The sequence below is a fragment of the Artibeus jamaicensis genome, unplaced genomic scaffold (assembly GCF_021234435.1).
Source record: "Artibeus jamaicensis isolate MK-2021 breed Jamaican fruit bat unplaced genomic scaffold, CSHL_Jam_final scaffold_584, whole genome shotgun sequence".
Lineage (NCBI taxonomy): Eukaryota > Metazoa > Chordata > Mammalia > Chiroptera > Phyllostomidae > Artibeus > Artibeus jamaicensis.
In genome coordinates, this window is record NW_026522048.1 from 10,475,115 (window position 1) to 10,487,591 (window position 12,477).

Genomic DNA, 12,477 nt, shown 5'->3' on the forward strand with positions numbered 1-12,477 from the left:
TGGGTTGGCCAAAAAGATCCCAGACCGGGGTGGTACGCAGGCAGCCAAAGGCGCGGGGCACAGGTGCAGGCTAGCTACGGGCGGACACGAGGAAGAGGCGCGGCTGGCTGTCTGCGGTCGGTGGAGCATTTGCAGCAGATAAACCAGTGAAGAGGTGAGCATTGAGGCCTCATGGCGCAGGACGGCGGGCTCGCACATTTCCGCTCAGATAAACAGGCGGGGGCAAGCGGCGAGACGGACTGGGCGAGCGGAGAGGACCGCCATTTCTCTCTCTGACCACGCCCCCAAATACAGCGTCACAAACCAGCGACCTGGGCGCCCCCCGCCCTGGTAAACAACTAAGGCTCCGCTCCTCATATGTAACAGGCACAAACAGATGAAAACATGGTTCAAGAACAACTCAGAGTCCCAGAGCAGATAAATCTAAGCAATGAAGAAATAGCCAAACTTTCAGATGCACAGTTCAAAACATTGGTGATCAGAATCCTCACAGAACTGGTTGATTTTAGTTACAAATTAGAGGAACATATGAAGGCGAAACTAATTGAAATGAATGGTAATGCACAGGAAACCAATAGTAATGGAAAGGAAACTGGGACTCAAATTAAGGGAGTAGACCAAAAGGAAGAAAAAAATGACCAAACAGAAAAGAATTAAGAAACAAGAATTCAAAAAAATGAGGAGAGGCTTAGGAACCTCCAGGACATCTTTAAACACTCCAATATCCGAATTATAGGGGTACCAGAAGGGGAAGAGGAACAGTCACTAGTGGAAACCTTATTTGAACAAATAATAAAGGAGAACTTCCCCAATCTGGCAAAGGAAACAGACTTCCAGGAAATCCAGGAAGCTCAGAAAGTCCCAAAGAAGTTGGACCCAAGAAGAAACACACCAAGGTACATCATAATTACATTAGCCAAGATTCAAATGAAGGAGAGAATTCTAGAAGCAGAAAGAGATAAGGGGACAGTCACCTACAAAGGAGTTCCCACCAGACTGTCAGCAGATTTCTCAAAAGAGACCTTACAGGCAAGAAGGGGCTGGAAAGAAGTATTCCAAGTCATGAAATCCAAAGACCTACATCCAAGATTGATCTATGCAGCAAAGCTTTAATTTAGAATGGAAGGGCAGATAAAGTGCTTCTCAGATAAGATCAAATTCAAGAAGTTCATCATCACCAAGCCCTTATTATATGAAATGTTAAAGGGACTTATCTAAGAAAAAGAAGATAAAAAAGGTGAACAGTGAAAGGACAGCAAACTCAGTTATCAAAAACCACACCTAAAACAAAAGCAAATTAAAAGGACAGCGAGATCAGGAGTAAACCATAGAAATGAAGATCACATAGTGGGAGGAGAAGAAGGGGGGAGAAGGTACAGAAAATAAGTAGCATAGACAGATAAAAAATAGATGGGGGAGGGTAAGAATAGTAGGGGAAATACAGAATCTAAAGAACTTGAGACATGTGTTCATGAACTAAAGGGGGGAATGGTGGGGGAGGGGTGTGCAGGGTGGAGGGGAATGGAGGGGGGAAATAGAACAAATGTAATGGCATAATCAATAAAAAAAAGAAAAGAAAAAAGATTAAATGAGATAAGGAATGGAAAGCACTTGGCACTGTGCTTGACACATTATTATTTAATCATTATTTTTAATGCAAGCACCACTGAAATGGCACTTATGATATTAGGGGATCATATGTTATACATCTTTCCCCTTTTCTGTCTCGTCAGACTAGAGAGCAGGGGCTCATAGTATCCACTCTTCATTCCCGACACCCCCAGATCCCAGGCATTCATCCTCTTTCAGAAACATTTCCCCATCACAAACTGCTTTATCCACATGCTCATGATTTCCCTAGTTAATCCCTAAAGATTAATTTTCTTAAAACAGCATTTTTCACATATCAGCCACAAACCCATATCTGTTCCCTGCCCTCTGAACATACACGTTCTTCTTGATTCTTTCTTTAGAAAAAACATCTCAAGAGTTAAAATAAGACCCTCTGGGTTCCTGTTTGGATTTACTAAACAAATCACTTTGTCAAAAAACTGTAGTCAGTTTGCTCAACCTTTCAGAAGCTCAATTTCCTCATTTCTACATAGCTACTTCCAGAATTAAGTGAGGACTGAGTTAAGATAATGTGTTAAGAGTACATTGAGGAAGGTAGAACAAGTCTTAAAAAACTATAGTCTTAACTAATGTCCATGCTTCTAAGGTCAAGTTCAATCATGAGAGACGAAAGACTTTGGCACTTTCAAATGTTACCACCTACCTCTCAAACTGATTTTACCCCTACGCCCAAGGAAATCTCCAGTCAGTCTGCATTATTCTTTTTCCACAAATGCATGTCTACATATTTGCTATGTGTTTTGTCCTTCAACTTTGAGTCCAAGCCTCTCCTTTCCACAAGTTTTCTACTGTCACCCAACCTCTGAATTCTAGAAAGCATTTATTAAATGCACTGCTAAGTGAGAATTTAGGCTATATTTCGCTACATAGTTTGTTTGCATTTACATTATTCCTCACTAATTCTCTCCATTGTAATCCTCTCAAAGTCCAGACACAAGTCTGTTTACTGTTTGCTATTAGCACATGCCAAAAATCCATTTCCACAGAAATTTATTGATTATCTCTTATGGACTGGGCTCCAGTCTAGTTGATGCTATAAGACAAAGAAGATATAGTTCTTTATAGGTTTATATAAAGAACCAAATTTTAAACAGACTCATTGTAATTTAAAATTGGTAAAGTTGCAGGTGTACAGTGTTATGAGAAAATACCAGACCCTCAGGAAATGATCATATTAAATACTTGAAAAATTACAACTTCAGATGACTTGTAACTTACGTGTTTCAACAAGGAACACTGGACTTAGCGTAGTTCTTGCCTCCCATTCATTTATCATGAACAGTGAAAATCTGTAAACACGGCCAGGAGACAGTTGGGTAATTGATTTTACTGTAGTATTTGGAGGTATGCTATCAAAATGTTGTTCTGTATCATCTAAATAATATTTAAGGGTAATTTTATATCCTAATTGCAGCCACTTATTCAAAGTATTCCAACCATTCAAATTATTCCAACTAAATACAACTTCAGTAGTTCCGACATCCTTTACACGGATCAAAAGGTTTTCCGGCAGAGAAGGTGCTAAATGAGATATTTAAAAAGAATTATTTTTAATCACAAATCATAATTCTATTTTTAAAATAATAAGAGTGAGATGCATAAATATAATACTGGTAAAAATAATTACATTCATATTTGCAAACATATGGCAATGGAACATAACAGAAAAATCTTGCAAAAAAGTAGTTTGATCCAGTTGCATTTTGCTGTAAAATGTAGCAATCTGTTTCATTCTTGGGTAGCAGTGAAAAAGAAAAGAGTTCATTTTTCTTAAGGCCATAAGATGATCCATCTGTCCATGTGAGGTGACCTTCTTTCTATAATAAGATATACAGATTATGTCAATTTAAAGGAAAAGTCCTACCTTCAAATAAGTGTACTTGAAGATTTTCATTAGTCATACCTTTATTATAAAACTTTCTAAGATTGTTAAATGAACCACTTTAATATATATTTATTTAGATTCCCCTTACTATAAAGATTTTAAGCTGAGGACAAGTTCACCTTCGTTCACTCACTAACCATACACAGTGGCAGATAACAGAATCTCACACCAAGCCTCTGTCTTCTCATCTGAAAAATGGGTATCTGCATATTAAACAGAATGCACAACCATGGGACACAATCTACACATGAAACTGTTGTGCAAATTAAAGAGGCAGTGCATGTGAAGGCTTTACACAATAGCAGGCACAGACCCATTATTCATTAGATGTTAGTTATTTTATTCCAAGTCATCAAATAAGTCAGATGAATCAGGAGAGGTTGTTGACACCTTTCTGCTAAAGGATGTCACTAGCAAATATTCCCAACCTCAAGTTATCACTGTATCCCTAGATAGCCATGTGGCTAACCCCCTTGAAAGGGGTAGTAGGAAAAGTACAAGCGTTGACAAAGATACACCTGACTTTAATCAATATTTTTTCCAGCTACTGTATACTCTCGGACAACTGCCAACCTCTTAAAAACTACACTTTCTCACCTATACAATGGAGATAGTCATGACTTTTTGCATGGTTGCCAACAGGTTTAGAGAGTGTGTACACACAATACCAGGCACACAATAGCTCCCTGTAAAATACATATACTTCTTATAGAGATGGTGAGCTCTATGAAAACAGAGACTACGTCTATGTTGTGATTATCATGCCATCCTAGCATTGAGCTCAGCTCCAGCCAGTTGCATTAGTGAGGATTAAAGAGAATTGCTCCCTCTAGACATTCTAAAGAGATTGTTTACAACAGCACACTCTGATTCGTCAAACGGTGTGCTTTTACTGCATACGTGGTACTACAGTTTTGACTACAGACAGAGGCTTGGGGGGAGTATGTTCAAGTGGTTAGAGCATGAGTCCTGGTCAGACAGACAACAAGTTCAAGGCCTGGCGTGGCCGATTATCAGCTATGTGAATCAGAATCTTTCTGAGCTCCACGTTCCTCAGCTAAAAATGAAAATAATGATAAGTTTCTTGTGAGAACTAAATGAGAGTTACCTACCTCACAAAGTAGAAACTAGAGACTATTATTCTTCCATTGATTAAGTTCCTGCTGAATGCCAAGCCCCAAATGAAGCTAGAAATGCAATGATAAATACGACAGTCTAACCTTGAAGTCCAGTGACAAAGGTGATTGATTATTCAGCATGGGTGACAGAGGTGATTATTTTCTCACACTGCCATAGGGATTATGACCCAGCAGGTGACTTTAATGTCAACCTCAAGAGACCAGCTTAATGCAGAGGTCAGAGAACAGTGGTTAAGAGCAGACTCTGATGTGTGTCCACAGGGGCACGCTAATCTCCCCATGCCCCAATTTCCATTTATGTCACACAAGGACACCACATAGGACGGTGCTTAATACTTACAAGGCACTATAGGGCTTAGCTATTATTATAAATAAAATTGTTATAGATACTTTGATGTTTCATTTACCTCCCAAGTTACTTCTAAGCACCTTGAAAGCAGAAACTACATCTTTGACACTTCTGAAAAATTCATGGCGACCACAAGGATGGTTTGAGAGCCTCTTTTGCTATTGCGACCATAGGACCTGAACGTATTAACAGAAGCCAGCAACCATAACTATTGGAAAAGAACATTCTAACTTAAACCATTTATAACAACCATGCAACAGCAGGAAACAACAATATATACACTGACTGGAATACTTTGAAAGAAACAGAAAAGCTGGGAAGGGAGCTTCCAGAATGTCTGAAAGGAACTGCGGTGTGAGGGATCACTGGTAGAACCTCACTTTCTGTCTATTAAAGGATAACGGAAGCTCAGTAAGAGAGTGATGAATATGCAATTAAATATTAGCAACAATTTTTCCCAAGGTTATGCAAAGCTCCACAGAAAAATGATATCAAACTGGTACAATTTGTCTCCAGTCCCTGCAGACCAGGATACCTCATGGAGAAGAGGTTCATCTTTGAGTAGCAGGATGTAGAATTAAGTGGACCATCAGGGAGAAACACAAACTAGACAGAAAGCATTGTTTGATGCCTTGGGTGATGCTACAAAATGCTGACCAAAGTGAAATTCCACGAGATATCTCACAGCATTTGGAACGTTGGAGAAAATCATCACGCCCTGTTTTTCACTGGTATTGAATAAAATCTTCAACTCTTTCTGTATCTTTTTGAGTAAAATCGAACTTCATAGAACTGGATGTGTGGAGTGGAAGAAATAAAATGGACAAGACTTCCAAGTTTTGGGTTCATATTACTATATTGTTCACAGAGGTGAGAGATAGAGGGAGTGAAGCAGGTGTGGTGGGGAGGAGATGACAAGCAGACCCAGGCAGTGTTGACACACCTGTGGACAATTTCCAAAGGCACAGTCAGAGGAAAATTAGATGTCTGGAGCTCATAAGAACAAGGTGTGCTAGATAAATATTTGAAAATCACTGGGTTAGGTGATAAATTAAGTAAAGAAATGGATGAGGTCACTCAAATGAATTTAGAGGGGGCCAGGGAAGGCCAACATTAAAGCAAAATTAGGGAAAGAATAGATGCTTACAAAACACATGGAAGGATGTGAGGAAGGGATGAACAGGCAGAGTACAGGGGATCCTTAGGGAAGTGACAATATTCTGTGTGATTACCAAAATGATGGATGAATGTCATCACGTATTCGTCCAAACCTATGGGATGTAGAACGCCAAGAGGGAACCACACGTGTAAGTAATGACCTTTGGGTGATTATTATGGGTCTGTACAGGGTCTTCAGCTGTAACAAGTGCCCCACTCTGGAGGTGGTGGGGGGGAGGCTGTGCACCTATGGAGATAGTGGGCAGATGGGCAATCTCTTTCCTTCCCCTTAATTTTGCTGTGAAACTCTAACTGCTAAGAGAGAGAAAGAGGTGGGGGAGAAGGAGATAAAAAAAAAACAGTGGCTGGCTTATAATAAGTACTCAATAAATATTTATGGAATGAAGAATAAGTGAATAAAGAATAAATTAATGAATAAATGAAGATAGACAAACAATGTTGTTTATCACAATATGTGTATATTTTTATATTTACTGACCTTCAACTCATTAAGACCAGTCCATAATATTACTTGATTCTTTGACCTCAGATGTGAAAATATAAATTTTTTTTCCTCTTCACTTTTTATATCCACAAGGTATGCAGAGCTTAAGGATAACTTACAATGTTGCTGAGCTATATTCCATGGTTTACTCTCTTTGCTAATTCTGTAACAGTTATTTTTTAATGCTACCCATCCTTGTGCACATGAACCTACCAAAAGAAAAATGCTTTATTAAAGATGAATTCAGTAATATAACATTTCAAAATTAAATCTCTTAACATCTACAGAAGTTAATTGTGAAAACCTCAAAGCATTAATAGTGCACTTGCCCTATATTTCTCTCAAACAAATAAGTGCTGAAGCACTTATTATTTAAGTAGTACATGAATTACTATCAATTAAAATAAGTTTGGCAGCCATAAGAGTTAATTATGCAGAATTATTGTTCAATTATAACTTAAAACAAAACCACAGAAGATTTTCCTCTTTCTAAGTTGCCTTAGGTTGCCCTTCCTGTACCTTACTCTAAATACTGATAGAGAATGTTCAAGTATATTTTAGGTTCCTTTTCATTTTAGAGAACTAGACATAATGCTTGCTAAGAATTATGTTCTCTACCATTTCAAATGGGTTCACCTTCCAGAAAAACACTGCAATGGTTACTTAGCATTTTTCTCTAAAATTGGAAACCATGGAAAGATTGGGAAAATGTCAGCCTGTTCCAAGGACACATTGTACTTTAGTTCTTGTGGATGCTTCATCGGTGCCTCAACCTGCGAATTTAGGACGATGTGAGAATGATCTTTCGAGGAAACTGTTGACTACTTTTTTACAGGACAGGAAGGAGGATGGGGAGAGGGAATGCTTTAATTATCTTATGATCTTTTTCTTACTATTTAAGTGTTTTCCCACTTCACTTGTGAACATACATTGCAGTTCACTGATTATCCCCAGGGAAAGTACTAAAATGGGACTCAGCCCATCTCAGTGAGTGAACTGCTCTCATTAGCTACCTATGAGTCTCCTCTTCTCTATCTTTTCCACCATGTGGGGGAAGGAAGAGGAAACTGGAAGCCACAAAAATATTAAACACATTTCCTTCCCTCTTGCAGTATTCTTAATTTTGGTCACATCCGATCAGGGTGAATGGGTAATGGAGAAGTTTAAATTAGCTTTTAATGGAGGTTTTAATACCTGAAAGTGTGACTGTTCATGGATGTTTTAAAGTCATTTCGAAAGCTATGGAATCTATATGAACCATTGCTAAAGTTTAGAGAGACAGACAGAGCCCTTTGGTTCAATTTAAAAGAAGTGATAACAGGAAAATAAACTTGGTTCTTACCTTCACACTGCAAAATCCAGCTTGTTCACTAAATCAGCCAAATACCAGAAAGATAGTTAAAAAAGGAGGACTATGCTAATTCATTTACAAGTAGTTGATAGTGGCGAACACTTGCCTGAATCTCTTTTTAAGAGGGCAATATAACTGCCATGTTTTCTACAAAATATATAATAAATATATTCATTAATAATGAACCAAATATCCATATACCTGTTTCAACTTGAACATTTACTCTCTGAAGTATATTTATAAAATCCAAATGCAACTGTTTAAATTCCAAAGTAAAATCATATAACGTGGCAGGCTTCAATTCATTCCATTCATAAACCATGATGTTATTCTGCATAATTTGTGAAGAATTATTAAGAGATATTGACACTGAAATGTCCTTGGAAGATAGTACACTCCAGTTCAAAGAAACACTTGTACTTGTTGCTATTGTTCTAATATTTTTAGCTGAGATTCCACCTGAAGAATCAGACAGAATAATTAGTATGTTTTCAAATAAAACTAAATGAAACACAAAAAATATTAAATAACAAAAGATTGGCCATGGTGGCGAAATATTATCTAACATAAAATATTTGCAAGATTATATGGGAGTTTCTTGTATGTATTTAGAATGAATGAATTAGATTACAGATCCACATTATAATATTGTTTAGAATAATCTGAATTATGTGTAACATTTCCACTATACTTACCTATTTATATTGTCACACACCAACGTCAAAACTGAACATTTTATTCTTACCTTGGTTTATGATTTTCTTTAAATACTAAATTTTATATTGTATTTTAAAAATACAATAATACTATCATAATGTGATTTTTCAACTACCATTACTCACCTAATAATCACTGTAGAATTCAAATTATCTTGTACTTTCCCTTTATACTTAGGTAATACAGTGAACATATACATATTACTTACGGATCTGAAATGACTTTTCACTCAAGATGTGTCCATATTTTATGGACTGTATAATGATATGATAGTCTTCATTTTCTTCTAGTGTTATCACTGTCTTTGGAGGTGTTAGTGGGTCTGCGGGAATGCTTTTGACATCCTGTCAATGATGAGGTACATCTGCTTAAGAAACATTTACTAACTCTGTGTTAGATGCATTAAAAGTTGGACTTTTGTATATCTCCTTCATAAAAAAGAACAGTTTTTCCAATATAGAATATTTATTTTTACATAAATATTACTTTTTAAATAAATATCATGCAAATTCTTAAAAAATGTAATCATTCTTATGAAAAAGATAAATGTGGTTTTGATCAACTTTTATTGAAGATACTTCATAAAATGCTAACATTTTGTGTATTAATAAAATAAAAGTAAGAAATCACAATAACTATTAAGTTCCTGCTTCTGATGTGACTTTTAGTGACAGCAAATTTACACTATGCTTATTTTTTATCATAAGAGTAAAAAATGATGTCTTACTTTTTGAGCCAAATTATTAACAAGTTCATATTTTAAAAAATAAAATTCAGGACTTCCTCCCTTAGGAAATTCTTCCCATTCAACAAAAATTGTTGTCCATTTATTTATTGGTATATAATGAAAACTTTTTGAGATCTAAAATGGGAAAGAAAAGCAATGATAAAAAACTAGTAAGATGCATTCTTGGTTATTATTTCCTAAGCAGATTTACAAAAATGAAACCTAAAATATGCCAAATGATAACTGAAAAGTATTTTGGCTGTATTGATTTCTACACATAAGCTAAATAACATTCATTGGATACTACTTTATCTGTAAACATAACTTCGAGATTAAATTAAGAAAGGCAAGTAAAATAAGAGCAAGAAAATTTAACACCCATATTTCTCAAACTAGAAAACACCATGTTCCCAGCCAGGGTCAGGGGAGGTGGAAAAAAGTCAAAGTTACAGGAAAAACACGACACACCCTCCTGTCATGTCAACCGTGTACCTTGATGGTAATAGCTACAAAATTACATTACTTCACAGGCATCCTTGATAAGACATTTACAATGAAAATAAGTTTGAGTGCAACATGCTTGACTCAGCAATGTTACAGCCTCAGTTCATTTGTCTATAAAGAAAATGTTACAAATCGAAGCAAAAATAGACCACAGGAGCAGACTTTTTATGTTCCCTAGGTAACAAGAAAAGACTTCAACTCTCAAAAGAATGATATATTTATCAAAATTCCTACCAAAAACAACCTTAAGAGCAGCCACCAAATCCTCCTCTCTCTGCCCCCTGGCTGTCCCCAGTACAGTCTGCAAGCAGTGAAGACAGATGCCATCTACATGCACCCGTTTATGCAGCACCTACCAAAGAAATTCTCCTTATGTAATAAGCCTAATACTTAGTGTAATTTCTCTTCAACGTACCCCTTATTTTCCAAAATGCATAGATTCAATGCAATAGCATCCTGTTCATTAGCTAATTTTTCCAAAAGAGACACGTTCAAAAATGTCTTACCTTAACAACATATTGTATCCAGAGAAGTAGAACAAGTGATTTCTCCATCTGGAAGATAAAGTATACTTAGTTTCAACTAAACACGCATATATTTAGATTCAGTACCAAACTATTGGACGTTCTTTATCTGATGTGAGTTTGCATGTATCACTTTAACGTCATGGCTTTGCAATTTAGACTGCTCACTCAACTAAATTTAAGGCATTAATAAGTAGGTGCCACATGATACTCTCCACCTAATAAACTTGGAAACATCGGTGTTTTCCCCACAAATACCAAAATAATTTGCTTCTAGAAGCTGCCACAATTAAATATAAAGGAGGTGTTAGAAATAAAATGAATTATCGGGCAATTACATGAAATGACATTGCATTGTGTGAAAATATTTCATCGTACGTAATTGATGGAAACCTAGAACACCTACCCATTGCACTTCTTTGGAAGTCATTCCACACATTTCATCCTCATGAAAAGTATTTCAATATACTATTAATGAAATTGCAACTTCAATGGGGAAAGCATTCAAAATCTGTTTCAATTTATTTTTAAAATGTATTCATCTAAAACGCTGGTGTAACTTTTCCGGGGAACCTAGAGTTTCTGGAGACCTTTCATATTCAATTTAAGATATAAAGGAAAAAAACTGTCTTTGAAATATGTGGGGTTTTTTTCCCTAAAACTGAAAAATGTTATTTTAATAGTAGGTACCCAAGATCAAGTTCAAAGCTAACGCAGGTTTTCCCTACGAAACCCTCTTTAGTTATTATTAAGCAACTGTTTACCCCAGATAAAATTCACCCAGTTAAAAAGAAATACCTAATCATTCAATCCACCGACTCCTCCACAAAACTGCAAAGCTTTGACCTTGTTTGTTTTTCTCAGCAAAAGCGCTCTATCCTCGGGGTTGTAATATAAGTCCCTCCACTCCACCCCCAGCTCCAAGTTTAATGTAGAATTCCCAAGTCTTGTGTGCTGCAGTAAGAATATCGAAGTGGAAACCTCGCACGCTCTTCAAGTCCCCACGTCCTCGCTCCGCTCGGTTGTGAGTCACAGGATTTGCGCCCCGAGCGGAGGAAAGGCGGGGAGCGCTGCCCAGAGACGCGCTGCTTTAGAGACTCCCGAGGGAGCCAACTTGTAACTTCTGCAGAAAGGAACAGTGTAAAGGAAAGAACTGGGAGGTTAAGAATGGTTAGATTAGTGGGACTAGGAGGAAAGAGCATAGTAGACCTGGAAATCAAAGCGCAGGGAGGTGGGTGGCACGGCGGGGCAGCCTGCGGGTGCCGGGCGCCCCAGCAGCCCGCGCGGACACCGCCGGGACCGTGACCCCGGCCGTGCCGCTCGCTCCCAGCGGGCCCGGAGCGCGGAGCGCCGCGCGCGGTGCGGAGTCCCGGAGGCGCGGACCAGGCGCCGGGCGCGGCGGCTGAAGCTGCGCAGGAGCCCGCGTCGCAGGCCTCCTCGCGGCCGGTTTGCGCGCTTCCCCTTCCCCGCCGCTCCCTGGAACCCTCCTCTGCAGGGCTCTTCCCGCCGGGTTTTCTCCCCCGCGCAGTGCTCTCTCCCAGGTTTGGGTTAATTAAGTGAAGGTCTCCATGGCGACAGTAAGCGGCGGGAAAGGAGCGGAGTGGGAGGCCAGTCCCCAAACACTGATCTGTGGAGGAGAATTATACTCCAGGTGGAAGAGGGGAGGGGAGGGTGGGGCGGTGAAGGAGAACGCCTGTGGGAAGCACTGGCTCCTGAAAAAGAAGCGGAGGTCGACCGTGTGGCCGTGAATAGCCCTGGTTGGGCAGTTTTAAATTCACCTATGTGGCGGTCGGTGAAGCCACGTCCTTTCCTTGTTAAAAAGTTATGTGGTTGATCCGTTTTCTGCAGCATTTGACGGTTTTGATCGAACAGTTTCTCCTTCCTGGGATCTACTCAGCTTTCCTGACATCACCGTCACCTGGGTCTTCCATCCATTTTCTTAGTCCACATCATCCTTCGACATTTCCAATTTAAAGATTGACTTGA

General features: G+C 38.5%; 1 protein-coding gene across 3 annotated transcripts in view; it reads right to left on the reverse strand.

The window, feature by feature from the left end:
• Positions 1-11,932, reverse strand: part of PTPRQ (protein tyrosine phosphatase receptor type Q) — a 253,107-nt gene extending 241,175 nt beyond the window's left edge. For 2 of the 3 annotated variants that reach the window (XM_053658807.1, XM_053658805.1), the window contains exons 1-8: positions 10,898-10,975; positions 10,474-10,521; positions 9,464-9,598; positions 8,945-9,080; positions 8,221-8,478; positions 6,663-6,877; positions 3,260-3,449; positions 2,851-3,153 (exon numbers count right to left, since the gene is read on the reverse strand). In XM_053658807.1, the coding sequence (XP_053514782.1) occupies positions 2,851-3,153; positions 3,260-3,449; positions 6,663-6,877; positions 8,221-8,478; positions 8,945-9,080; positions 9,464-9,598; positions 10,474-10,521; positions 10,898-10,930 (1,318 nt within the window). In that variant the 5' untranslated portion in view covers positions 10,931-10,975. Of the gene's footprint in view, positions 1-2,850; positions 3,154-3,259; positions 3,450-6,662; positions 6,878-8,220; positions 8,479-8,944; positions 9,081-9,463; positions 9,599-10,473; positions 10,522-10,897; positions 10,976-11,700 lie in introns of those variants that run through there. The other variant, XM_053658806.1, reaches the window with a different exon arrangement.
• Positions 11,933-12,477: the final 545 nt, after the last annotated feature.